The 27123-nt window shown below is 41.2% G+C and overlaps 1 protein-coding gene and 1 pseudogene across 7 annotated transcripts; both read right to left on the bottom strand.

Annotated features, from left to right (window-relative positions):
- Window positions 1-1455: 1455 nt before the first annotated feature.
- On the bottom strand, window positions 1456-27123 carry LOC146683616 (CMP-N-acetylneuraminate-beta-galactosamide-alpha-2,3-sialyltransferase 1-like). 7 transcript variants are annotated; one of them, XM_085445129.1, is made up of 7 exons: window positions 26988-27121; window positions 11357-11625; window positions 7878-8074; window positions 6692-6859; window positions 4122-4167; window positions 3359-3478; window positions 1456-2692 (listed from the first exon to the last, which is right to left on the bottom strand). In XM_085445129.1, the coding sequence occupies exons 2-7, from the start codon at window positions 11606-11608 to the stop codon at window positions 2525-2527; spliced, it is 951 nt and encodes a 316-aa protein (XP_085301255.1). In that variant the 5' UTR covers window positions 11609-11625; window positions 26988-27121; the 3' UTR covers window positions 1456-2524. The 7 variants fall into 7 exon arrangements, with proteins under 7 accessions (XP_085301255.1, XP_085301257.1, XP_085301259.1 ...); XM_085445131.1 differs by having other exon boundaries at window positions 7878-8011; window positions 26988-27116; XM_085445133.1 differs by having other exon boundaries at window positions 11357-11395; window positions 26988-27053.
- Window positions 12668-19490, bottom strand: LOC146683617 (intron Large complex component GCFC2-like; annotated as a pseudogene).

Raw genomic sequence — 27123 nt, 5'->3', positions numbered from 1 at the left:
GGTAGTGATGGCCCGCTTGTATGGGGTTACAACGATGCAACCTTAAAAGTAAACTGAAACAAATATTGAAACTAAAAAATAAAGTCCCACCGATCGTCGCACAAGCTGCTCCATCTGGCGATCAGGCAGCTGGTCCTTCTCTCTCATGCCTGGCTTCTATGTGCTCCTTCCTGGAGTCTGGGCCTCGCGCCGTATGGGTGCTGAGCCAAATTTTTTAACAAGTCCTTTCAGCAGGTGACTGCTATTACTCATTGTCTAACCAGTCCGTGTAGAAAACATCTTGGGTGGGATTTGCTTGTCATGCCAGTAATGTTGGAAACTTTATTCCACCTTTCACTACCCCAAGCTCTCTTGCAAAGTCCAAACAGTCGGTTTTGTGCCGTCTAGGATTGTCCAGTGTCATGACAGACAACCAATTGGATCCTCTGCCTCAGTACTGGTGTAATTGGGGTCTTCCACTTGACTTTTTTGTTCCATAACCCCCGGGATCATTTAAAAAATTCCAAATGACTCGAATTTCCCAGAGGAATCCACCCGTGGGATTAATAAAGTTTTATCTTATCTTATCTTATGGTGTCCTGTATAAGGGCATGATCCATGGGGACGCTGCAGGGACACGCTGGAGCTGCATCAGCAATTGTGCCTCACCTGCTTAAGAAGAATTAACTGGGTTCTGAATTGTCGTTGTTGTTGTTATGTCCAGGACACCGCCGAAAATCTGTGTCCATTGGTGTTAGTAAAGATGACAACCGAGAATAAAGGAAAATGCTGAAAAGTGTTGAAACGTGGTCGAGTCCATCATGCATAGTCGACAGTGGTGCCAAAACTCAGGATTGGGGCATGGCGGAAACACGAGTGAGCCAGCAAGAGGAGGCGCTGGCCCAAATAGTAGCCAAGCTTGCGACCATTTGCTACCATAGTTTAAGCATTGCTTTCAATAAATTGCATTCTCAAAAAAGTGTTTTGTCCCTCTCCCATTTCTTCTTGTTGCATGTTGAAGCTCTACTTGGAACCTTGTTAAGATCCAACCATGCAAAATATGATTTATTTATTTTTACCATTTTTCATGTAGTCTTACACTTTTGATCTGGACTGTATCAAAGTACTTCAGCTTCCTACCATCGCCACACCATGTTTTCTGCAGATATTTATACATGCAAAGGTTGGACATAGCCACCACGATATAATCCATTCATTATTATAAATCTGATTGTGAAGTGTTGTAGAACATCTCCAAACCTTCTGTTTGGATGGAAGCATCCAGTATGAGTGTAGAATATATTCAATAACTTTTTTTGCAACAAACATATATACTTCGTTTCTTGATAATGAACAGGTTACAGGAGTTTAATGTGAATGGCATGAATTCATGATTGATACTAAATGGCACTGTACCCATTCATCAAGTCTTCAACATCTAATCAGGTAATGGAGTGAAAAGTGACAAACTGAAAGCAGCATTGCATTTTGTATTCATTTTATTTTGGAGACAAAATGTAGACATGCTACATAGAAGAAATATTCACCAGCAATTTTTTTCAAGTCCAAGTCAAGTCTCAAGAGTCTAATGGATGAAACTGATATTCTATTGACCAATTAGTCTCTCTAACACTTGTAAAATGTTATGAATTATCTTATATGACCTTTGCTTTATTGATGTACAACAGCATTTAAAATGATAAGTGCATACTCACTCAGGGTTGTTGCAATAAACAGAATTTGGGGTCTAATCCTACCTGCCTCACACAGCAATTCATGACAAGGTCTCAAGACTCAAATCCCAAAACTTTGGTTTGGTTTTTGTTTTGGTCAGGTCTAACTTGCGATTGCAAGTCGCCATCTCTGCTACATAGTGCTTAATAATTGTCATAGATTAACACAGAGGTTCCCAAAGTGTGGGGCCTAGATGTTAGCTCTTTATACAGTAAAGTTACAGTGGGATACAAATAATATCAGTCTGAACCACAATTTGTTCCCCCAGTTCAAATCACGGACAAACAGTATCCCACAGCTGTTTATGTTCTTGAACCCATTTTGCACAGAGAGGCATTTTTTGAAAAATGTATTGATGGCAATGCTGAATATTGTTACACAGGGAAAAAAAAAACCCAACTACACATGAAATAATTACACCATGACGCCTCTGCCTTTCTAAATGGAGGGACAGTAACTCCATTTAGAAAGGGTGTGTATATGTAAGCGTATAAAAACTCAAAATAGTTAGATTAACAGTAACAGTATTTTGTCTATATCTGCCAATAAAAGTTTGGGAAGCACTGGATTAACAGATGATTCTATTAATAGATGATTCTATTAACAGATGTTTATCTCCTGAGGTCTGAGTCTTCATTACTAACAATCCCAAACCGTGCATGTCAGTTTCAGTAATTGTGTTTTTTGCTGTTTGGTTTTGCTGGTCACTGATTTTTTTTTTAGAACTAAATTTATTTATTCTTACGGAGTTATGGTTATCACTGACGATGACTTGAAAATGATGAGGAGACAAATGAAAAACTAAAGGAAATTACCATCCTTTAAAAAAAACTATTTTCTTCCTCATGTGTAATTTAACAAGCATTTTATATTCTTCTTCTCCTGGGTGGCCTCCTGTTTTTAACCGTTTGTTTTTAAGGATTTCAAAGTAATGGTTCCAGTTTCCCTCGCTGTCTGCTCCAAACCCAAAGACATTAACCTAAAGAAACAAAGTTTTTACAGTCATTAAGTCTTTAGTATTGAATTTAAATAAATGTTGCCACAAATTGCACTCCTAGCCCTTTCATGCATGAATTATGAAAACTTCAGTCATGGAAAAAAAAAACTTTCCAGAGTTTTTTTTATTCCTCTTTAGGCATACAAAACCCCCAATGTAATTGAAATTTTGGCCATGAATACGCTGCAATTATAAGTGCAATGTATTAGTTGAGTCTCCTTGACTCCAACATTGGTCCTGTCTTTACTTGGTATTAGATCAGTTTGAAAGTTTGGCATTTGTATACAGTGCTATCTGAGAGTTGCATAAAATTATTTTTGGCTGCCTATTTGACACAAATGGGTAGCTCTGTACGTTTGAATGGGAATAACTTATGTTGGATGCCCTTTCAGACACAACCCCAAACAACAATATGTTTCTCCAGTTGGAATCAAACCAGCAACTTTTCACTTGCCAGTCCAAAGTGTTAAAAACTACACAATCAAAGGTGCACTTAAAGTACTAACCATAAATATACTTTCATAATTTACATTACATGAATATATTAGTTTGTGAAATTGCTTCTTAATCGGTTTTTCTTCAAGTATGTCTACAATGAGTGTCGGTCAGACGCATAATGTAGAAGTAGATTGTGTAAGGTGAACATACCTCATCACACATTAATAAGCTGAGAACCACAGCAAGGAAGCCAGTGGATGGATAAGCAGCCTTCTTTCTCAGCCAGACATCATGAACATATTTCATGAAAGCTGGATGAAGGATCGACACCTGTTATAAATCAGGCAAATCTTTAAATCTGAGTTTTATTAATTGTTCTTTTATGAAGTATATGCACAATATACTAATATACAAAATACTTTAAATAAGCACTACTGTGGCTAAAAGAAGCCACTATTAGTGGCATGGCTTTGTTCAGTGACATGCATGACCTTCCGAGCACATAATTTTCAAGTATGAGCAACTGTGGAAAACAATAACATACCGGATGCAGAACAGAGTAAACAACAAATACTGCAACAAAGTAAAGGCTGAGGGTGGGAAGAGCCATTGTAAGGGGGGGGGGGCATTACTGGAAAATGTGATGAAGCATATCTTGCCTTTGGCTTCACCTACTCCAAAGGCATTGGGAGCACCCGCTGGGCTGTCCAAATCGGCGACAAACAGTATCCAACATTCTTGATTTTTAGTGGGAGCATACATAATTCTTATTTTAAAAAATTACATTTATTCAAAATGACGACGTTGATGTCGGGATTGGTTTGTGAGAGTGTGTGACGCCTCTGTCTTTCTAAATGGGGGACAGTGTCTATGTAAGCATGCATGCCTGAATTAATGGTAGCGTAAAGTTATTATTGGACTTCCTGGGCATCAACATTTGCCAGTTTTGTTAAGGTAAACCTAAAATACTCACCAAATCTTTGTTAGTTATCTTGTTAGAGTTTGGAGCACCGTTTTCCCTGTTGAAAAGAAAATATATTGTTGAATTTGTTAAAAAAATTGTTTAACAAACAAATGCTAATAATTACCTAAGACTTAAGAATCACAATAAGATGTTCAGTTGTTCATAAAACAATTTATTTAACTTTCTTCCATGTAAAAAAAAAAGAGTTGCTGCTAGCTATGTGAAAAACCAGAATATATCATAGGAATATATTTTAATATCAAACAGCTCTTGGGGAGTGGGGTGTCTCAAAATTGTGTTTTAATATTTCCTGTTTATTAGCCCACTAGAAAGTGGATATGCAGCTAAAAGTAATAGTATTACTGCTTCAGCTGTAAGTTAAATTACTCCCAATGGTCCCAACGGCAACTAGAGAGCAGATTTAATGGGGAGATGCGGTGCCTGTTTTAGGGAAACATGGTTTGAAGCTAACATTCTGTCAAAGGCTTGACCACACATACAATGGGACAATGCAAGATGTTCAATTCATGACCCTCAGGAAATCAAGGCATTTTTGTATGCAGAAAAAATGAAGTAGATTGTGAGAAAATGAATCAAAGCTGAGCCTGGTAGAAGAATCGATGAAGAACACGTTTGTGTTTCCACTCTTTTTTTCTTTTCTTTTTTTCTTTTTTTGCCTGTCCCGTTTGGTTCTTTTGCCATCAGAATTATTGTCTAAAGGCGAGGAAAGATGCCCAACGGATTTACTTTACCAAATTGACCATCCCAGCCTTGCCGTAATGGTCTATTTGATTCACCTTTTATTGTTTATTTTATTTATTTTTTTATTTTCACTTGCTAGATACGGGACAGACTTGAATGAGGAAAAGAAAAGGGAGAAAGGAAGAGGGGGGAAAAACAGCGGAGAAGAGGGACGGGGATAAAGGGCAAAAAAACAAAAACCAACTAAATAAGCAGACAAAAAAAATACATATATCAATCACCTGGATCACTTGTTGAGAAAGAAAAAAGAAAACAAGCAGAAGAAAACGAGAGCAATACAATAAACAACATCACGATGATATATGGGAATATAACAGTAAATACTAAATATTAAACATTATTGTGCAGCACATAATATCGACAGCGCACAGTGTGCTTTGAGGTAAGAGCCAAAAAGGGTGTAGTTTGTGTGTGTGAGCACCCGTGTGTACACCTGTGAGCATGGACGCGCTTGTTTTTAAAAGGTTCCTTCATGTAATGATCTGCTAGAGGGTGTGGGTGTTTCCGCTCTTTAAAGCAAGTTTCCCCATGAAACAGTTGTGGGAACACCCCAGGAAAGACACAGAACCACATATAGTTTCTTTTTTGTGGGTTCAGTTACCCATACATTAGGCTGGGAAATGAGATATAGGCCTGATATTGATATCTCCTAATAGCTGCAGCATTGCTCATAAACTTGAGTCATCTGTGTTGGAGTAAACAAAGGATTTGTGTAGGAGATTATTTCACTGTGTCCAGTGTGTTTACCACCTTCAAATGCCTTCGCCAGTGTACATTTGTTTTCAAGCCTACAAATTACAGTGGCACTTTGATCTGGATCCACTGACACCGTAAAATCCCCACCAGGGCAATATTGTTGTTTAAAGCACTTAAAAGTCTGATCATCAGCATTAGGTGGATAGATACTACCCCAAATAATCTTTTTCCCCTTTATGTCAGCCAACAAAACAATGACATTTTTTTAACATTTAGTTAAGTTATTTGAAGCATTTAGGATTTATAACATTCTATACATTTTACAGCTAAATGTATGGTGGCCCTGAGAGCCCAAACGGACTGGAAGTTAAGGAAACACCAGCAATAAAAACACTGCAAAAGCATACAGAACACAACGGAAATAGGAAAAACAAAACAGAAATAGGAAAAAAGAAATCACAAATAGGAAAAACAAAAACAGAAATAGGAAAAAACATGATTCATGTAATACTTATGATGGATTATTAGGCTAATAGTTAGGGTAACACACTTGCCTTTCATCTTTTCTTTCCTCACAAAACCGATAGATCCTCCACTTCTTTTAAGTATCTCCCAGTGCAATACTTAGCATATTTTGGTTATTGCAAATTGTCTCCCCAGAAACACTTCCCTGGTGCTTTTGGAAATCTGTTTTTTCCTATTTCTTTTTTTGTTTTTTCTATTTCCGTTGTGTTTTGTTTGCTTTTGCAGCGTTTTTCTCATTGCTGGTGTTTTCTTAAGTTGCAGTCCATTTGGCCTGTCGGGGCCACTGTGTAAATGAGTTTAAGGGCCAGGAAAGAAAATTAAAATATGTCATTTGAATGCTAAACAAAATATACACCATTGATCTGAACCCTTTAAGGTTTAACTAAATTTTGAACCTTGTTTAATTTGCTTGTTCAAACAGATGAACCTGGATTGCACCTTTACTTATAGTTAGCTAAGAATGTATTGCAAAGCTATTAAAATCTGAAATTTCATAATGCCATTCCAGTACAGTAGCAGTACAGTTTCTAGCAACATAAGTTTTAAAAGAAATTGAAATATAATTAAAGTGAAGACAGAAGCCATGTTTGGCCTACCCTGGAATTAATGACTTCAGAAGCCACAAAAAGTCAGGTGTTTTGAATGGAAAAAACAAAAGATGAGTTTTGTTGTCCAATCTAGTAGAACTTTCTGGATACATGACACGATGAGTTGTTTTAGTTCCAACATCTCTTTCAAAACCTTTGGTCATCCCACGGTTGACTCTAAATAGTACAGAAGGATATATAAGTTTACATATTTAGCATTTTAGAAACATTGTAATTTACATCACATTATATGCATAACAAAACATAACAAAACTTAGATTTTTTTTGTGACATGAATCTAGGCTTTTCAGGTTTTGTCAGTGAACAGTGCTGTTGAAATTAGCTTTTGTGTTTTCTTTTTGTGTAATGATGGTTATAATGTGTGGGAATTATATCATTTTATATCATTTTATATCATGTTGATTCCGGTCGCCGGTTGATGGCGCGATATGGCAGCCTCGCTTCTGTCAGTCTGCCCCAGGGCAGCTGTGGCTACAACTGTAGCTTGCTTCCACCAGTGTATGAATGTGAGAGTGAATGAATAGTGGTATTGTAAAGCGCTTTGGGTGCCTTGAAAAGCGCTATATAAATCCAATCCATTATTATTATTATTATTTATTCCATTTATTAAACATACAGTTTCAATCATGTTATTAACACACATTGCATTTGTGCTCATGATAGAGTTAAGCATACAGTCTAATGAAGGTTAAAAATGTCGTTCAGCGTTATGTCTGAACTGATATATTGATGAAATGACTTGAATGCTGTGAATGAATGCCTAACATGCTTACATACACATAGACATGAAGTATAATTTCTAGGGTAAAAGTGAAAGACATCTTGCTTTGTCTCTGCTTGGCAACTAGTGATCCAAGGTCTACAGGAAGCATCTGGAGGAGCCGGACAACCATATAGGGAAAAATGCTGTTAAACATGGAAAGTTGTAGAACTGTCGTTAATGGTAACCTATACATGTGATGTTTTGTCTAACGCGAGAAGGGGTGTTTACCCTGACATAATAAAACCATGCTGAAAGTATGTTTTGACGGAAGATCTAGGTTGACAATATCGAGCTGTGTATCTTTCCACACATGTGTTTAATAAAATCATTGTTTTGACGCACTTGGACCAGTAGTGGTTTGTCTCACACCTCAATCACGAATCGGGACAAATGCCATTAAATTATTCTTACCTTATCACAATATCATGGAAATCAATCAGGGGTCCATACTGGGATCCTCTCAAATTTCCAGAATTCCCCACCACTGCACAACTCTTGCAGCGATCAGGGCGAGGTTCTTCAACATCTGCAATGGGTGTTATTGTCTGAAACACACGTTCTAGTGTTTTATTGTAGACAGTGAAGTTTTGTTTTTCCCTCTGTAAGGGCTGAGAAAAAAGAATAAAGTTTGCAACCTCAGATCACATCTCTTGTTCAAAACACATTTCGTCTTTAACATTATCCCTGCTAATGACAAAATATCTGCATTGTCTTGGAGCAACTGTGCGCAATAGTGTAATTCCCTTAGGGATTAATATTGTTCTGATTCAGTTTCAGTTTGATTCAATTTCAGTTATTTGATAGATAGCACTAGCATCTATTTCTAAGTGTCTCCAAGGATCAAACGTATGCACATTTGTGTTATTAATTATTGAGATATGTCTGTGAAGGTTCTCAATCATCCAGGTCATCGTAGCCTAAGGAGCTTGGGGGGGAAAAGCGTCTTCGATTTCTTTGAGTTGCTTGAAAACATTTCACTTCTCATCCGAGAAGCTTCTTCATTTCTAGGGTTAAATGGTGGAGAGTCCCAGATTTAAGACTCGTGGGAGTGTCCCTCAAGAGGGACATGGACCCCCTACTGGTCCTCTACCTAATCACATGAGCCAAGGTGTGAAAATGGGTGTAGGTCACAATCAGCCAAGGTTTCGGGTGAGCTCATTGTGAAACCTGACCCCACCCTATCATGTGATTTCCTGAGTGGGCATTAAGGTGTCTGGGAAGGGATCTCAAAACTGGATTATAGATGGTAGACAGTTGGTGTCGTGAGCCACCGCCTCTGTTCAAAGATGGTCGCTCATAGTAGACATAGTTTTCCTGTGTGGTTTTCCCGAGTCTCCCTGCATCTCCCCTTTAAATGGCCTGTATTTGTATAGCGCTTTACTAGTCCCTAAGGACCCCAAAGCGCTTTACACATCCAGTCATCCACCCATTCACACACACATTCACACACTTTAGGTATCACCTTTAGGTCTGTTGTTATTAGTTGTCTCCAGTTTAGGTTATCCTCAGGTTCTGTTTCATGCCCACTGTATTTCTGTTTATTTCACTTCCCTAATGAAACTCCCTTGCATCTGAAAGCTGTCTGCATCTTGGGTCCCTCATTAAAATCCACATGGCTTTCCCCATGAGCCGTGACAGTACGAACCAGCCACCGTGGACCCCGCTGCATTTAATCCATCCGAGGAGCTCCAGAGGAACGTCATCTACTCCGTAGAGCGGCTAATCAATCTGTTCCTGCAGCACAAGGGGAAAGCTATAGCTAATCGGCTACAGCAATTAGTTCCCGGTCTCCCCTGATTGCTCAGCTCACTTAATCCGCTCGCACAGTATTTTATTCTGAACGAGCTTCACCTTCGCTCCCTGGGCACTACTACTCAACCAGCCACTACCGCTTCGCTGCTCGGCCCGTCGGTCCAGCCTTCAAATGGGAAGTGGTGCTCACCACAGTCGGACCCCGGGATTTTAGAGCAGCCGGCTTTGGTGAGTAAAAAGGACAATTTTTCTGTTTCAGACTTTGGGACTATTTATTCGGGGGCTGTGTTTTGTGTGAAGGAGGACAATAATAACTGTGGATTTCCTGGTTTCCCTGCAGCTGAGATTACTGAGACTGCCTTTTGGGGGCTACATTAAATTCTAATGACTGTTTTTGCTCTGCTCCCTTCGAGCCTGGAGCTATACTAACTAGCACTGCTAATGTAAAGACTGACAATTCTGAGAACTGTTCATCCCCTGCTCAAGGTGTAGCTCAGTCAACAGCCTTCAGTTCAGGCAGCTGACCTACAGCCTACAGTTCAATCAGCTGCTCAGCTTCCCTCAGCTCAGTCTCTAGTGTCCCCAGTAGCTCAGCCACCCATTCGGGCACCAGTCTTGCCAATTCATTCCATGCAGTGAGAAAATTTCATATTAACCTGTGCTGTTTCTCATGAACTGGCTACGTTTGAGACAGTTACTCTCTCCAGGGCCTCCCCAGAGGCTAGCCCTCTGCCCTTAGCTGATTCTAGATCCCTGGAGGCTAAGAAGCCAATTGAGAACTGCACCTTGTTAGCGCTGCCTTTCGTGGCACTTCGAGGGTCCAAGGGACCCATCCAGCCTTCGTTCATCTCCACTGGAGGGTCCGAGGGGCCACTTAAGCCTTCACCTGTCTTTGCTGGAGGGTCCGAGGGACAGCTCTGCTGGAGGCAGAAGGCTGAGTAAGGGCGCCCTCCGTTTGTGAGGTGCGCCTCCTTTTGCGGCACAGGGAGGACAGGGATGAGTTGAACTGGCCTTGGGATATCAACCTGTCACCCAGAGTAACCTCACACTGTGCGAAAATGGTATTTAAAGGATAATTGATAACAACAACCAGGGCATCCGGGGCCAGATCAGAGCCATCACTGTTCATTATTTTCAATCTTAAACTCAGTTGTGTGTCAATTAAATCCAGGTAATGCAAGCAATTTCCAGGCATGGACTCTTCAGTTATGGCTGAAACATGGAGCATCTCCATGTAACATTTCTTCTCAATTGAAAACTAGGTGAGGGGGGCTGTGAAGAGATCCTTTTAACACGTTTTTACACACAGACACGCACGCGCGCACACACACACACACACACACACACACACACACATAGATGCACACATACACACATGCACACACACACACACGCACGGGTCCCCAAAAACAGTTGTCTAAAAAGGATGTAATTTTTTTGTCAAAAAAGTAAACCTTTTGGCTTTAAAATCCAAACATCCTATTCATCATCCTATTACATCACCATACTTCCACCATACCAATGAAGTATGGTGATTATTTATATGATTATTTATATTGTTTTTTATATAATTTTATGATATTCATAAAAACTATGACTGCTGTAAACCTTTATTACTTCCTTTATTACTTCTTCTGTCATACAGCATTTGACGACAGGTCATAAATCACTGGTTTGATACAAAGTACCTATTATCCCTCCAATTGGATACTTCCAATAAGGTTAAAATCTGGGACTCTCCACCAGTTGCTCTTAGAACTGAAGAAGCTTCTCAGATGAGTGGTGAAACTTCTTTTTTTTCTTTTATCATTTTAAAGATATCTATATAAGTAATTGTATTTTACAATTCTTCAGCCAGTTAGAAATACGGGTTGCAAGGATAAAGAGTTGAGTAAACATAAAATAAAAAAAGATAAGCATAAAACAAGGTTTTTTAAACTTATCTAATCCGTAGCTAAACTACGGAGGAATATTTGTGTTGGTTTTTTTTGGTGGAGGTAGCACACACTTGAATATACTGCTCTTGCTATACCAGTAAACACAGGTGTCATAAAATAAACAAGGGATGGGCAGTTAAAATAACTTTAACATGGCCACAGTGGGACAAAGGTTTATTGTAATATGTTTTCATTATTTACCTTCCACCAGTTGAAATCTTCCTCCGAGGGTTTATGTTTCTGTGACATAAAAGGTTTAGGAGATTCACTAATGATGTAATTAAACCAAGGATCACTGTCTGTTAGACATTTGTGACAGGCACAAAGTCTTGACTCCTGATGACAGAAGGTATATCCAGATAAATTCCATAAAAGGATGGAGACCAAAACAATTGCTGTGATATTCAGTAGTGGGGAAATGTACACTCTGAATTTTCCCCTTTTGAAATACATCTTGATGGAGTTCCAATCTGTGAACAAATACAATGTGAGTGAATGTGAAAATTAGCACTAAGCCTTTAAGAAAAAAGTAACAGAAATGATAACTCTTTAATTAAAATTATTTATAGTTTGCAACATATTAAGAGCACTGCACTGGAAGGCAGAAAAATCAGATAAACACAGAAGGTTTAATGTCCTCTTGTATTTATGGTATTTGCACAGATAGCATTTACCAGCATAAACCAGCTGCTACATTATGAGCACATCACGTTGAATCAAATACCATGACAGCCAACGGAAAGGAAAACACAGAACTTAAAATACTTTCACAGTCTGTCGGTTGGTGTATTTGCATGAATTACTTATGCCATTGTTGTATTATCTCTATTGCTGATGAATAACCTAAAATATCATGTCTAATATATATATATATATAACACCCAGCACGCCCCTGCGGGCGGTTTATCCTTCAAGCTCGGGTCCTCTACCAGAGGCCTGGGAGCTTGAGGGTCCTGCGCAGTATCTTAGCTGTTCCTAGGACTGCGCTCTTCTGGACAGAGATCTCCGATGTTATTCCCGGGATCTGCTGGAGCCGCTCGCCTAGCTTGGGAGTCACCGTACCTAGTGCTCCGATTATCACTGGGACCACCGTCACCTTCACCCTCCACATCTTCTCGAGCTCTTCTCTGAGCCCCTGATATTTCTCGAGCTTCTCATGTTCCTTCTTCCTGATGTTGCTGTCATTCGGAACCGCTACATCGATCACTACGGCCGTCTTCTCATGTTTGTCTACCACCACCACGTCCGGTTGGTGGCCACCACCATTTTGTCCGTCTGTATCTGGAAGTCCCGCAGGATCTTAGGGATCTTAGCTCGGTCATTCTCCATCACCCTTGGGGGCATCTCCCATTTTGACCCCAGGATTTCCAGGTTATACTCAGCACACACACACACACACACACACACACACACACACACACACACATATATATATATATATATATATATATATATATATATATATATATATATATATATATATATATATATATATGTATATATGTCGCGGGGTCCTCTCCTAAACTTCTCCCGAACAAATGCAGGCGTAGTCAGAAAGCATTCAGTGTGGATAATTTATTCTGCCGGCCTCCCAGGTGCACAAAAGATTATTTACAAAGAAAATAGGAAACTAACTTAAGTCAACACAAAACAAACATCTATATACAAAACACAGTCTGCATGTTACCCTCTCTGTAACATCTCACTGGAAAAGAACCCAGGTAGGCCCTGACCGCCTTCTTTTATACCCCATAGCCCCTCCCACTAGGCGTAATAGTCAAACCAAACAATCTTTCCCCCCTCAGCTTATTTCCCGCTGTATTCCTACAATACATATATGTATATACAGACATTTATGGCCAATTCCAGGCAGCCTACAGTGTTTCACAATAATAAAAAACAAACCAAAAAATAATGCAGTTCACGTGACCTTTCAAGCGCACGCGAACCCACTATTTAAACCCCGGAACACCATACCATCGGCTTGCATAACCCCCGTATAATCGGCGATCACAGCGAGTCTCCGCGACCGGCTTTATTAAAGGTAAGTGGGAAAATATGTTGGCCACCCTCTGCGCTGCTCAAAATATACCTCTCACCCTTTTTCGTTTATCTGCCCGGTCGACGAAAAGACGCGCAGCCACGGTAATTGTAGAAACTAATGGTGGTGGTGCGTGTATGCGCCCAGATCAGCTGTCTGCGGCCCGGGACGGTGTAACTCCGTCACATCATCCCCTTCCACCCGGAGGTTGGCGTTGTGCGGCAACCTGGAGAGATAATCTGCCACTACATTGAGCTTGCCTGGTCTGTGACGGATGATGAATCTGAAAGGCTCCAGTGAAAGGTACCAGCGTGTCAGTCGGCTGTTATGGTCCTTCATGGAATGGATCCAGGTGAGCGCTCGATGATCAGTTTCCAGCTCAAACTCTCTTCCAAGTAAATAATACCTGAGTTTCTCCAGTGCCCACTTAATAGCCAAGGCCTCCTTCTCCACCGTTGAGTAGTTGGTCTCCCGTGGCAGCAGCTTGCGGCTTAGGTATAGGACCGCATGCTCATCTCCAGGGTCCCCTTGGGCCAGCACTGCTCCCAGGCCGCTTTTGGAGGCATCCACCTGGACCAGAAATCTCTTCCTGAAGTCTGGGCTCCTGAGAACTGGGGTCGTACACAGGCAGGTTTTCAGCCCTTTGAAGGCTTGTTCACATTCCGCTGTCCATATGACAGGATTCCGTTGGTCCTTGCTGGTCAACGCAGTAAGAGGGGCCGCAATAGTTGCAAACTGGGGCACAAATCTTCGGTACCAGCCAACCAGCCCCAGGAAAGACCGGACTTCCTTTTTGGTGCGAGGCCGAGGGCAGTTCTGGATAGCTTCCACTTTATCCAACTGCGGGCGCACCTCACCTCTGCCCACTTGGTAGCCAAGGTAGCGGGTCTCCTGCCGTGCCCACTCACATTTAGAGGGGTTGAGGGTCAACCCTGCCTTATGGATTCTTCCCAGGACTTCGGACAGGTGCTGCAGATGCTCCTCCCAGGTGTTGCTGAAGATCACTACATCATCCAGGTAGGCGGCACTATAGGGGTCACACCCCTGTAGTAATTTGTCCATCAGCCTTTGAAAGGTGGCCGGTGCCCCATGTAGGCCAAATGGCATCACCGTGAACTGGAACAGGCCGGCAGGTGTCCTGAAGGCGGTGTACGGTCGAGAAGACTCCTCCAGTGGCACTTGCCAGTAACCTTTGTACAGATCCAAGGTGGTGATGTACCTGGCCGCTCCGATCTTCTCCAGCAAGTCCTCGATTCGAGGCATGGGGTAGGCATCAGTTCCTTCAATACAGACTCGGGGAGCAGTAAATCCCACTTCCCCATATTGCCTAAGAGTTTTACAGCTGTCCAGAACCGCTGATCTCTGAAGTGACGCTGAGGTGAAGACGCCTCTTCAAGAAACTTTTTGGGGTACAGGGGAACAAAGACATCTTCATCTACACAGCTTCTCAGCCTGCGAACCAGAGCCTCTGTGAATGCCTTGACTGGCTTGCTATGCTCTCCTTCAAAGATAGAATAGTCCTCCTTCAGACTGTGGCACACATCAGTCAGACAGACAGACTGTTGGTGGGACATGGGATCCCACACCAGCTCCACATAAGCAGTCATTTTGGGTACGACGGTCCTTTCTATGACGCTGGACAGCGTCTGTCTGTCTGTGTGCTCCAGCTCTTCGTGGCCATGTCCATGACAAAAGGTCTCCACTGCTGTGAACCATGGGAGGTTTTCAAAGTCTCCACTGGTATCTTTTAAAGGCTTCCATGCCAGCAGCTGATGCCTGATGATGGGGTTCAGCAACTTGGGCAGACACAGAGAGATATAAGCATTGTGGTAGGACTCCGAGTAGCATTCCCTCCATTCTTCAAAGCGAGACAGAATCTTTTTAACACTGCAGAAGTCTTCTTGGACATCAGAAAAGTCTGCCTTAGACCTCAACAGTATGTCAGCTATGTTGTTCTGCAGCTGCTCCTGCTCTTCTGCTGAAGGTTATGTGTCTTCAGCCATATCAAAGTCTTCCTCAGTTTTAACACCGACGCTTACCTCACACTGAGTTTCTGATCCATTGGCTGAACTTGCACTCTGCTCTGCTGTGTTATAGCCAAGCTGCTGCAGGTGGTCTGCCTGCTCCTTAATCTTCTCTCGTCTCTGAGCCAACAGCGCCTCCATCTGGTCAGACAGCAGAGTGTGCAACTGCAGCTCCAGAGAGTTGATCTCAACAACCTTCTCCTGCAAACACTCCACCATGTTGTGGGCATAAGTCGTCATGGTCCTGTAAAACTTAAGCTGCTTCTCTGAGGAGCTTTCCTCCAGATTCTCCAACGAGGTTTTAGCACCCTCAACATCGCCCTCCATCCTTCTGAGCTCTGCCTGGCGTGCTCTGTACACCTCCTTCAACGACTCAAGTTTTCCAGCGATCCTTCTCTTGACCGTTGAGACAGTGACAGGAGGAAGCATCTTTGGAACTTTGACTCCTGCAGATTTCTTCTTCTGTCTTCCTCTATCTCGCCTGCTTATGCTACTGCTGCTATAGCTGCTGGAGTCACTGCTAGATGGGCTCTGCTCCCCTGGTCGTCTTTTGACTCCCTTCCCAATTTGTGTCTCTTCCCAGAGTTCCTGCTCCTCCCCATCAGTCCCTGACCGACTGCCATCACTTTCTCCAAGTTTCTCAGTAATTCTTTCCCTGATGCTCCTCATCCGTGGGGCAAACTCGATTCTCCTCTCGTGATCATCCAGCTCATTATCATCATCATCGACTCTGTCATCTTCATCTTCCCTGCTGTAGTGATCTAGTGTGCTGCCAGCTGAACTCTGGCCATCTCTACTGAGGGGAATGAATTCTTTCTGGGTTCGATTGGCACGACGCCGTCTCTTGGCTGCCTCGATCTCTCTAGCATTGGGGATATTTACGGGCGTATAGAAGAACTGCTAGAGTCTGAGGCTGAGCTGGCTGAAGGAGATCCCACTCCACGTTCATCGCTATCACTGTCATCATTGCTCCCATTATCCTTGTATTCATCATCATCATCTTCGTCGTCATCTTCCACAGAATATCGTGACGTCTGACTGCTATAATCTTGCCTGGGTGAAGCAGATGATGAGACAGCACCACCAGCCCCTGTGCTGACGATGGTCTTGGCAGGCGGAGCCTCCTTCTTCCTAATTTGGAACAGAACTGCTTTCTCAGATGACTTCTTCAATTTAAACGTAGACTCCTCAGCTTCCTTATCATCGGAGAAACTCAAAACAGAGGTTTCTTTCTTTTTGGTCCCCTCCTGGTCTTTCTTTCTCTCTTCTCTTTCTTCTGTCGTATGCTGCTCTGGTCTTTGGAAAAGAGAGTTTATTACAGAGAAATGGCTCTTTCCAAAATAAAAGCTATACTATACGTTTTTTCTGGGCTATATTCTCAGCAGCATATTAAACATATCAGGTCCCCATAAGGAGAATCATGTACTAACGGCTGTCTAAATGACTCGGCTAAAGTTTGTAGCATGCGTGCTTGTTGTTTTTGTGTGCTTCCACTTGTCTTTGCACTAGGATAATGTTGGAGTAAATGTGCAGTCATATTCGTTGTGTTCCCACTAGTGCTGTCAGCGTTAATCTCGTTGAAATGACGTTAACACCACAACACGGCAAATCTCCGTTAACGAGCTACCGTGGATCGCCCCGTGCATGGGGCTGGACGGCCAACACGTTAACGAGCTAACTGCGCTAACACACTAGTTCCCACCCATGTAATTGAGCATTGCATGGCACATCCAACATACTGTTTTACTTTAGTCCATGACGCGCTTACCTCCAGGGTCATACGTCACATGAAAACCAAAATAATTCCAAACGCCACATCTGAATGAGGGTGGGGTGGTTCAATTTGCCATGTTGCAAGGAGAGCTTAACTTCTGTCTTGCTAGCTTGCCCTGCGCTCACTGAATCTGCGATCGACTACTCCGCCTAGGCTGCACTGTCGAGTGCAGATCCACTGAGCGCTCAACACAGACAGCATCGTCAGAAGGAAAGTCGATAAAATAAATTGCTAATTTTGTATTGTTCGATACATATGCGTAGCGAACCGAAAGCACTGTATCGAACGGTTCAGTATCGATACGAGTACCATTGCACCCATAATATATATATATATATGTATACATATTTAAATATACACACACAAACACACACATATAGTGAGAGAAAAATACATTTGGGAAACTTAATGACTGGAGGTTCAATACAGATTAGTGTGAGATGAGACAGAGTGTAAATTATAATGTGTCTTACCAGCAAAAAGATGAAATTACAAAAGCAGGAATATGAGTCAAGAAGAACCAGTATGATACATCTATCAAGCTATCTATGTAGCTATCAACAAAAGAGGAACTTTTCAAAAGGAGAGGGAGGGAGGGGTTATGGACTATGTGCAAACAAGAGCCCCCGAGAGCAGCCATTTGGCTTTTCTACCTTTTATTGGGGTTGTGTCTGACTTGTGAATTGCCACACAACTGTTGCACACAATTTAAATGTTTTATGTAAACCCACAAAACATACACACACAAATATACATACATACATACATACGTATAAATATATAATCTATTAGCCTGTTACTCAGCAGTAATTAGCTGAAATTTGTGTCCACGCTTTGCACCATAACAGTTTATGAATACTTCTTACTAGAGGATCTTTCTCATTAGCTGAAAATAATTCCACCCTCATATATGGTCATATCTCTAAAAAACTCTAACTAAAAAAAACCCTATAGAACATTGTGGGTTAAAAATATGCAACAAAACACTGAAAATTCAATGAGGCTAAAAGAACGCATATGACCAAGTCAAAAAGTAAGAGAAGTTATATAAATAAAGCTACCACTTTCTGCCAAAACAGCTAAAAGTAAGTAGAGAATGTTATAAACGAACCATAGTCTTTAATCTAGAGCATAACAGATAAATATTCAATTACACTACTCGTAAAAAAGAAAAGAAAGACAAAGTTAGTACAAAAATAGAGATCCTTTGTCGCACCTCAGCCGCTGTCTTAAGTTGAAGTTTTCGAGATGAAAATATTTGTAGTATTACGTAATACTTTTGCATAAAGTACACATTATGATATTTGCTGTTGGCTGATGCTGATCACTAGTGTGATAACTGTGTGAGTTATCTCAGGCTTGCAGAATATACATGACATTTAATGTTAATTTTATAGATATCCGAGGAGCATTTTATTGATATTTGTATATATATTTGACCATTTCAGCCCTTTGGTACTCCTTCCATTATAGCAGTTAGAGTAAATCATTTAAAGTGCCATTGAATTGGCCTTGGATGTGTACATTCCCTCTAAAGAAATTTCAGATTTTTAATTTTAAACTTGAAAGAGTTTATACATTTTGCAATAGGGTATTATTTTTGTCAATTCTATCTTGTTTGCTTGTTGAGTCACTGGATATAAGCTGCTTAGGTGAGGTCTTTATTTTTACAATCATCATCAATCTAATGGCAGCAGCTGTGCTTTGAGGAAAAGAATGTTGACAGAGAAGGTGTGGATGCAACATGTCAGCACATGAACTGTCAGTGGTACAGATAAAAGGTGTGGTATCAGTTTAGTGGTAAAAAGTTATATATTTTTACATCACTTTGTGACCAGATGGACTGAAAACCAAGCTAAAAAACTACATGTATTGAGTTTCATTTGAATCTACTGTAAAAAAAAAAAAAAAGAAAAGAAAAAAAAACTGTATAGATTTAACATTGTCTATGAATGAGTGTTTAATGTTACATTTTAGAGCATGTCCAGTGGTGTCTTCTGCCAGTAGAGAAAGTAATGCCACTAGGTTGGTTGGTTGGTTGCTGGTTATAGACATTCATTTATGTAAGCTTATTAGTGACATAGCTGATAACTCAGCGGAAAACAAAGAAATAAAAATAAAAAGCAGTTTATGGTGGTTAATTCGGTACTGACCCTGGCTGCAGCAATGGGTTTTATGTGACAAACCCAATGAGATGGTGTACTATTTCACACTAGGTGGTTCTTCACTGTTAGCTAGCTGAAGTGAAACAGAAAAATCCATCTGGAGGTCGCCAGTTCACTAATTCATTACAAAGACTTCTCGGAGGTCAGCTGCGTGGAAGACGGCAGCGACGTGGGCAGAACAAATCCAGAGGCCGGCCAGGCGGAAGGCCGCGGAAGCGACACCTTTCAGGAGGCTGTTCAGGAGTTGTCCATGACGGCGATGAAGTCCCACCAGCGGCCTGGAAGGTGGCCGGTGATGTTGAGGTGCTGACCGTGGAAAAGGCAGCAGCATGGCAACCGCAGGGCCAGGCGAGGCTGAAGCTGCAGGCGAGGATGATACTGCAGGCGATGGCATGGAAGCCACAGGTGGTGGCACTGCGGGCGACGGCGTGGAAGCCACAGGTGACGGTGATGGCCAGACAGGCTCCTTGGACCCCCAACCGGAAGCAGGAGGCTGGAGCAGATCTTCGGACCCTCCAGCGAAGACTTAAGGCTGGAGCAGTTCCTCGGACACCCAAGCGAGAAGAGTCACAGAACCAGCAGACACCTGGGCCTCTGGCACACATGAGAGAGACAGCAGCTGCGCAGAGCACTGACCCTGCTCAGGCAGCGACAGCCAGGTGCAGTCCTCAGCTGGTTTGAATCAAGTCCTGCTTTCACCTCCTGAGTCACACGATGTTTACCAGAACTTTCTTGAAACTGACTGAAAGTTCATTGTCCATTGCCTGCTTAAACTGTTCTTGCCCTTGACTTTGATACTGAACTACAAAGTTGCTTTATTTCTATTGGCCCCTGTGTGCTGATTCAGTACATTCCTGGAGTAAACAACCCAGAAAGGTCTCGTCTTTATCTTAACAGTCTCCTGCAGCATTGGTATCCAGTCTTAGGTTGTTGCTATGTGAGAGACTAGAGACTTTCTGACCAGAATTCCTAACCCTGCAGTAGAAGCCTTAGAAATAGCAGTGTTAGACTCCATGAGGCAAATGTACAGGGAGTGCAGAATTATTAGGCAAGTTGTATTTTTGAGGAATAATTTTATTATTGAAACTCATTAATATCAAAGCTGAATGTTTTTGGAAGTAGTTTTTAGTTTGTTTTTAGTTTTAGTTATTTTAGGGGGATATCTGTGTGTGCAGGTGACTATTACTGTGCATAATTATTAGGCAACTTAACAAAAAACAAATATATACCCATTTCAATTATTTATTTTCACCAGTGAAACCAATATAACATCTCCACATTCACAAATATACATTTCTGACATTCAAAAACAAAACAAAAACAAATCAGCGACCAATATAGCCACCTTTCTTTGCAAGGACACTCAAAAGCCTGCCATCCATGGATTCTGTCAGTGTTTTGATCTGTTCACCATCAACATTGCGTGCAGCAGCAACCACAGCCTCCCAGACACTGTTCAGAGAGGTGTACTGTTTTCCCTCCTTGTAAATCTCACATTTGATGATGGACCACAGGTTCTCAATGGGGTACAGATCAGGTGAACAAGGAGGCCATGTCATTAGTTTTTCTTCTTTTATACCCTTTCTTGCCAGCCACGCTGTGGAGTACTTGGACGCGTGTGATGGAGCATTGTCCTGCATGAAAATCATGTTTTTCTTGAAGGATGCAGACTTCTTCCTGTACCACTGCTTGAAGAAGGTGTCTTCCAGAAACTGGCAGTAGGACTGGGAGTTGAGCTTGACTCCATCCTCAACCCGAAAAGGCCCCACAAGCTCATCTTTGATGATACCAGCCCAAACCAGTACTCCACCTCCACCTTGCTGGCGTCTGAGTCGGACTGGAGCTCTCTGCCCTTTACCAATCCAGCCACGGGCCCATCCATCTGGCCCATCAAGACTCACTCTCATTTCATCAGTCCATAAAACCTTAGAAAAATCAGTCTTCAGATATTTCTTGGCCCAGTCTTGACGTTTCAGCTTGTGTGTCTTGTTCAGTGGTGGTCGTCTTTCAGCCTTTCTTACCTTGGCCATGTCTCTGAGTATTGCACACCTTGTGCTTTTGGGCACTCCAGTGATGTTGCAGCTCTGAAATATGGCCAAACTGGTGGCAAGTGGCATCTTGACAGCTGCACGCTTGACTTTTCTCAGTTCATGGGCAGTTATTTTGCGCCTTGGTTTTTCCACACGCTTCTTGCGACCCTGTTGACTATTTTGAATGAAACGCTTGATTGTTCGATGATCACGCTTCAGAAGCTTTGCAATTTTGAGACTGCTGCATCCCTCTGCAAGATATCTCACTATTTTTGACGTTTCTGTGCCTGTCAAGTCCTTCTTTTGACCCATTTTGCCAAAAGAAAGGACGTTGCCTAATAATTATGCACATCTGATATAGGGTGTTGATGTCATTAGACCACACCCCTTCTCATTACAGAGTTGCACATCACCTAATATGCTTAATTGGCAGTAGGCTTTCGAGCCTATACAGCTTGGAGTAAGACAACATGCATGAAGAGGATGATGTGGACAAAATACTCATTTGCCTAATAATTCTGTACTCCCTGTATGATGTGGCATAGATTCTGATGATGCTGCAAATGCCCTCATTGGAGCAAAAGACTCTACGGCTGATCTATTGCACTAATTTATAAACAAATCAAACCCAGTTTGCAGCACAAACTTTTATTTTTTCAACTCACAGTGATTAGGCCTTCAGTGAAACTTGTGGTATTTATTCTAACCATGTGTGTCTTGTGTGTTTTTTGTTCTCATCCAGCAGTCCTCATCCCTCATCACTTGTCTTTATGGATGTCTCTGTGTCATGGTCCTGGGTCGTGCGACCCAGTGTTTTGTGTTTTAGCCTATTTTGATGTTTATTCTTTGTTTAGGGTCACTAAGGCAGTCCAGCCATTTGTACATATTACCCGTGTATTAAGTCTCCCTTGCCCTTCGTGTGTTTATGTCTGCGTGTCTTATATTGTCAAGTCCATGCTGTCGGTTATGTCATCTCCCCTGTACTACGTCTCCCCGGTTCATGTGTCTTGTCTAATCTCCATGTTTCCTGTTTTACTTTGAAAGTCTGTATTCACGGTCAGTGTATTCAGTTTCACTCCTTCTGTCCTGTCGTTAAGTTCATGTGTGTCAGCTGTGTTCCCATGTGTGGCCACTTCCCCTGATCATCCCTCATGTGTATTTAGTCTCTGTGTTTCATACAGTCTGTCTCGCGTCGTCTGTGTTACCACCTCCTGTGTTCTGTACCTCCAGCCATAGTCTTTCCTTAGTTTTGTCCAGTTTAGGTTTTCTGTTGAGCACTACACGTATGCTGCCCTCATTCTGTTTTTGTTCTTTTCATCAGCCATAATAAAAGGCTCGTTTTGTTGGAATCCACTCCTGCATCCTCGTTTGTGTTCGCACCTGGGTCCACCACACACCTTTCCGCACGGTCTGCCTCCGCAGACCGTGACACTCTGTGCCTTGAGTCTGTGACATTGTGTTATTTTTTTCCCTTACATGCTTTATAAATGGAATGTATTATTTAATTTGGGCCACCTCCTCTAGCTTCTCTAATTGGCATGTTAGTTCTCTCTTGTAAAATTCATATTTTTACGTTTCAAGGAATTTTAGGGTATTATTTGTGCTATTTCCACTATGTTACTTGTTAAGCCATTAGATATAAATCGCTTAGATAAGTCAATGTTTTTCAAATCACCAGCTGTTGAGGCATCAGCTTAGTTGAAAGGAATATTGACAGAGAAGGTGTGGATGCATTTTAAAGTTGCCAACGCATTAACTGTCCAAGCTACAGAGGAAAGGACTCGTAATAATGTGTTAAATTAGTTCTAGATTTGTACTTTATTTTGTGACCAGTATGACTCATGGCTAATGTTAGGTTGAAATTATTAAATGTTGCCATTATTGTACTTAAATTTGTAAGCCTTGCCTTAAACTGTATGCTCAGAGACATTCTTTTATTTCTATTGTCCTCCCTAGCTTGTTGAATGGTGAGGGGGGCTATTGGATGAAACCACATTGTTGTTAATATTGGGGTCGATATTTAATTGTTGTGACGTATGTTTGAAGTTGGTGGGATATGTGTGTTTGTTACGTCAGCCAAGAAAAAGAGTTTAGGTTAGGATATTTGGTTAAGGGATGGATTTATCCCTGTATTGATTAGCAGAGTTGGAGTCAGGCATCAGATAATAAACTGGCGGTTAGAGTCCACAGTGATGCTTTTAAAATGATTTAAATTACTTAGGACGGGAAGGACGATTCCTAGGAGCGTCGTTGCTCAGCGTGTGGCAGTGACTGGTGATCGTGGACGCATGGTCATCCCTGGCGGCATTCAGTTAGCCCGGTTGGTAACCGCAGAACTTCGGGCACACGTTAAAAACCAAGTGGTCATTGACCACTTCCTTACCGCGCTTTTTGACCGACAGGGGCGGGGCCTCGGGCGTGACCATTTCAACGTGGCTGACAGGTGAGCCTTAAGTAAAGCTTTAAGGTGTAAGTTTATATGCCGATAAATGGGACTTCCTGTCGAGCTGCGGGAAGCGCTTATAAATTAAAATAGGGCTTAGAAGTCAGACCGCTGTCTCGGACAAATGACAGCTGTAATTGACCAGCAAGGTGGACGAACCTGGGCTTAGAGGCTTTTAAAATAGTCGAAAAGTTAGGTGTGCCGGTACTAAGGTTTTGAAGATGAAGTGAAGATGTGATATGGTAATGGAAATAATTTATCTTGGCAGTCAGTGTTATATATAAATGTGTGAATGTATAAGTGAAGTGTAAAATTGTTATTTGGATGAATGATTAAAGATGCACATTGTTTTGAGGTTTGAGAATCTGTGATTCAACCAAGTGACCAAGGTTTTTTCCTTTAAAACAGGAGCAAAGTAAGGAAAGCACATATATTTTGGTTAAGTCTGATAAAGTAAAATTAAAATGTACCGTTACATTAAGAGGAGCAAAATGAAATCAAAATATGCTGTACGAAGAACATGACTGATAACTGTTCTGTCTTAAGTTTTGTTATAACACAGGTATTACAAATGGGAAATGTGGGTTTTAAAAAAAATGAAGTTAGTGTTAACACACAGGTGTTGTTTCTAGGCAGCTCTGAATGGAGCCAGGGGTTTAAAAGACTTAACATGATGATTAAACTGATTTTATTCCTAAACACAGGTTTGGAAGCCCGGAGCAAATTTACCCGAGGGGAGAATTGCTGAGGGTTTTAGAGAAATAATTTGACTAAGCTTTTTCTATTAATTTTATAAGAGGTGGTGAAGTATTTTCAGTATTTTCTGTTTCAGTAGCTGGTCTTTAGTGACACACGAAGTGTGTCAAGAAGGGGTGATTTTGGGTTTAATTTGAAATAAGGGGCTTTGTGATCATGTTATGATTTTCTGGGTGTTTGATAATTTAGCTCTAATAAAACTTACTCATAAGTAATTGCTTCTATGCTTAAACTTAATTGATTGAAAATGCTTGTTTTGTTTTCTCTTTGATTTTTTTTAGTAGAATAAGTAAACGGTCAATGTAAAAACAAAATGCTTCTAGACACAGATAACATGAAGGTTCACTTGTAGGTCAGAGTTAAGACACATTTCGCTTGGAAACTTTTGCACTTGCATACCAACAGTTTTTTTAATGCACGCTTACAGACACAGACATGACGTAGATTAGTTTCTGGGGTAGAGGTGAAAAACAGTTTGCTTTGTCTTTGTTTAAAGTAGTAAGTTGAGTACAGGACGTACTTGAGATGATCAGATAAGAGAAGAAGAGAGGTTTTTTTTGTTTTTGGAGTGTCAAGGGTTGTTAATAGTGTAGCTTACCCAAATGAATAAAATTGCAGATTATATATGTATAAATGATAGACCCAAGAACATGATAGGTTGAACCAAGTATGAAGAATTAAGAGAACAATTGATGAACATAATAGGTTATGGAGGCATAGCAGAGAGAGGCGTTTTCCTTTTCTTTCCATTACAGGAGAAGGAGCAGGTTGGCGAGAATCCTGGAAGCACCGGACCGAACGGGACCACAAAAGAAGCACAGAGCACGAATGTTCAAGGAAATTTGTTGTTTAGGATATTAAAGGCTTGTTAAGGCTAAATGTGGCCATAAAAATAATGAAGAGCAATATGGGCCCTTTAGGGGATAAAGTTAATTATAGATGATTGGATTGGAGCAGTGAGGGAAGGCAGAAGTGGGGTTAAATTGTGACTCTGGGGTCAAAAGGGGATGGTAGGAAGAGAAGCAATGATAGCTCACAGCCCAGCGTAAACGCGAGGTGCTGTATAAGGGCTTGATTTATTTGTTTGATTTATTTGTTGTGGATACAAGTAATTATGCTATAGTAATAAGGGAACATTGAAAGTGTACAACTCGTTGAGGGGACGGAGGACCTAAAGGGTTGGGCAATTGAAAGGTTTCATTTTTGATATGATTTCTTTTGTTATATTTTAGCTATTATTCTCACATGGAAGTAAACTTAATGGGAATAATTAGGGTTTACGTCGGCTTTTAAAAAAGACGAAAAGGGGAAACTGTTGGGGTTTGAATATATAATCTGAATGCGTATTTGCTGATTATGTTGTTTTAGATACGAGAGGCCTAACTCTGAGTACAGTCTGTGCCAAAAGGGACTGACAGGAAATTAAATGCTTTTGCAGGCAGAAAGTGAAACTAAGCAGAGTGTTTGATCGAAACTTAAAGTGTATGTGACGTCGAGAAGTACATAAATAACCTGGCTTCCTGTTTTCTGCTTGAGACTGGCTGATTTGAGCAGGCGTTTTTCTGTGTGTGCTCACTGCTCAGTCGCCATTTTTAAAGTAAAAGACCACTATGAGCTGTGTCTTTTTTGGCTGTAAAGAATACAAAAGAACTGGGATTTAATAACACTCACTCACGTGCACTCACACATACACACAGGTACGCACATACAGTCACTCACGTGCACTCACATAGACATATGGGTACGTGCTCATACAAGCACTCCATGGGGGTTTTATGATGGGGTCGCTTCTATAAAGCTGACTGTAACAAACAAAAGAGTGGAAGATTTGCAGAGGGACACCGGCCTTGCATGTCTCCACTTCTAGAAGATGCATGCTTAAATGAAGATGAATAAAGATGAATAAAGGTTTTGTGAAAATGACTACTGAGTTCTGGTGCCATCTCTGGATGCCCGAGGAATAAAAAGAACCAGGGTAAAACTGATTTCGTAACATTTGCTTTCTTCACAGGAATAACATCTGAACTAGAGGGCCTGCTGAGGTGCAGACCCAACAGCTAGTTACAAAGTTTTTCAGTTTAAGACTATTTTTCATGCATAATAATAGCTATTAACTACTGACTAAAGCGTACAATATGCATATTTCAGTGTGTGAGTGATTCAGCGGTTTAGTAGACAGTCAACAGTGACTCCAGAAACATAAGTCTCATAAATATAAAGAGGACTCTAAATAAGTGACCGTACCCTATTATTAAAATTAAAAGTTGTAATTATTTGTTTCGTGGGGTCCTCTCCTGAAAAAATGCAGGCATCGTCAGGAAACGTTCAGTGTGTGTACTTTATTTTGCTGGCCTCCCAGATGTATTATTTACAAAGAAAATAAACAACTAACTTATTCATCACTAAACAAAAATCTATGTACAGAACGCAAGAGAATGCTAAACAATCAATCAGAAAGACACAATTCAGCCACACTATAATGCTAACATGTTTTTTAAATGTATATATTTAACAACATCTGAATAAGGTTTTTTTAAGAGGTTTTATAAAGCTTGTCATGAGTAATTAATAGTGTTAAATGTAATATATTTTCTCTTACCTTCAAAAGTAAAGGAAGTAGCAAGTAGGCAGAGAGTCTGTGAACGATAGAGCAAGTTGAATTGAATGGCTACTATTCAAATGCCCTGATGGTGTTAGTGAGGTTTATTTTTGGTTCTAGGAAAGCTGAATTGTTT

The sequence above is a fragment of the Copadichromis virginalis genome, linkage group LG22, assembly GCF_057382275.1.
Source record: "Copadichromis virginalis isolate Kocher_CV1m ecotype Utaka linkage group LG22, C_Virginalis_male_GT1.1, whole genome shotgun sequence".
NCBI lineage: Eukaryota > Metazoa > Chordata > Actinopteri > Cichliformes > Cichlidae > Copadichromis > Copadichromis virginalis.
This window is presented reverse-complemented; position numbering and strand designations above follow the sequence as displayed.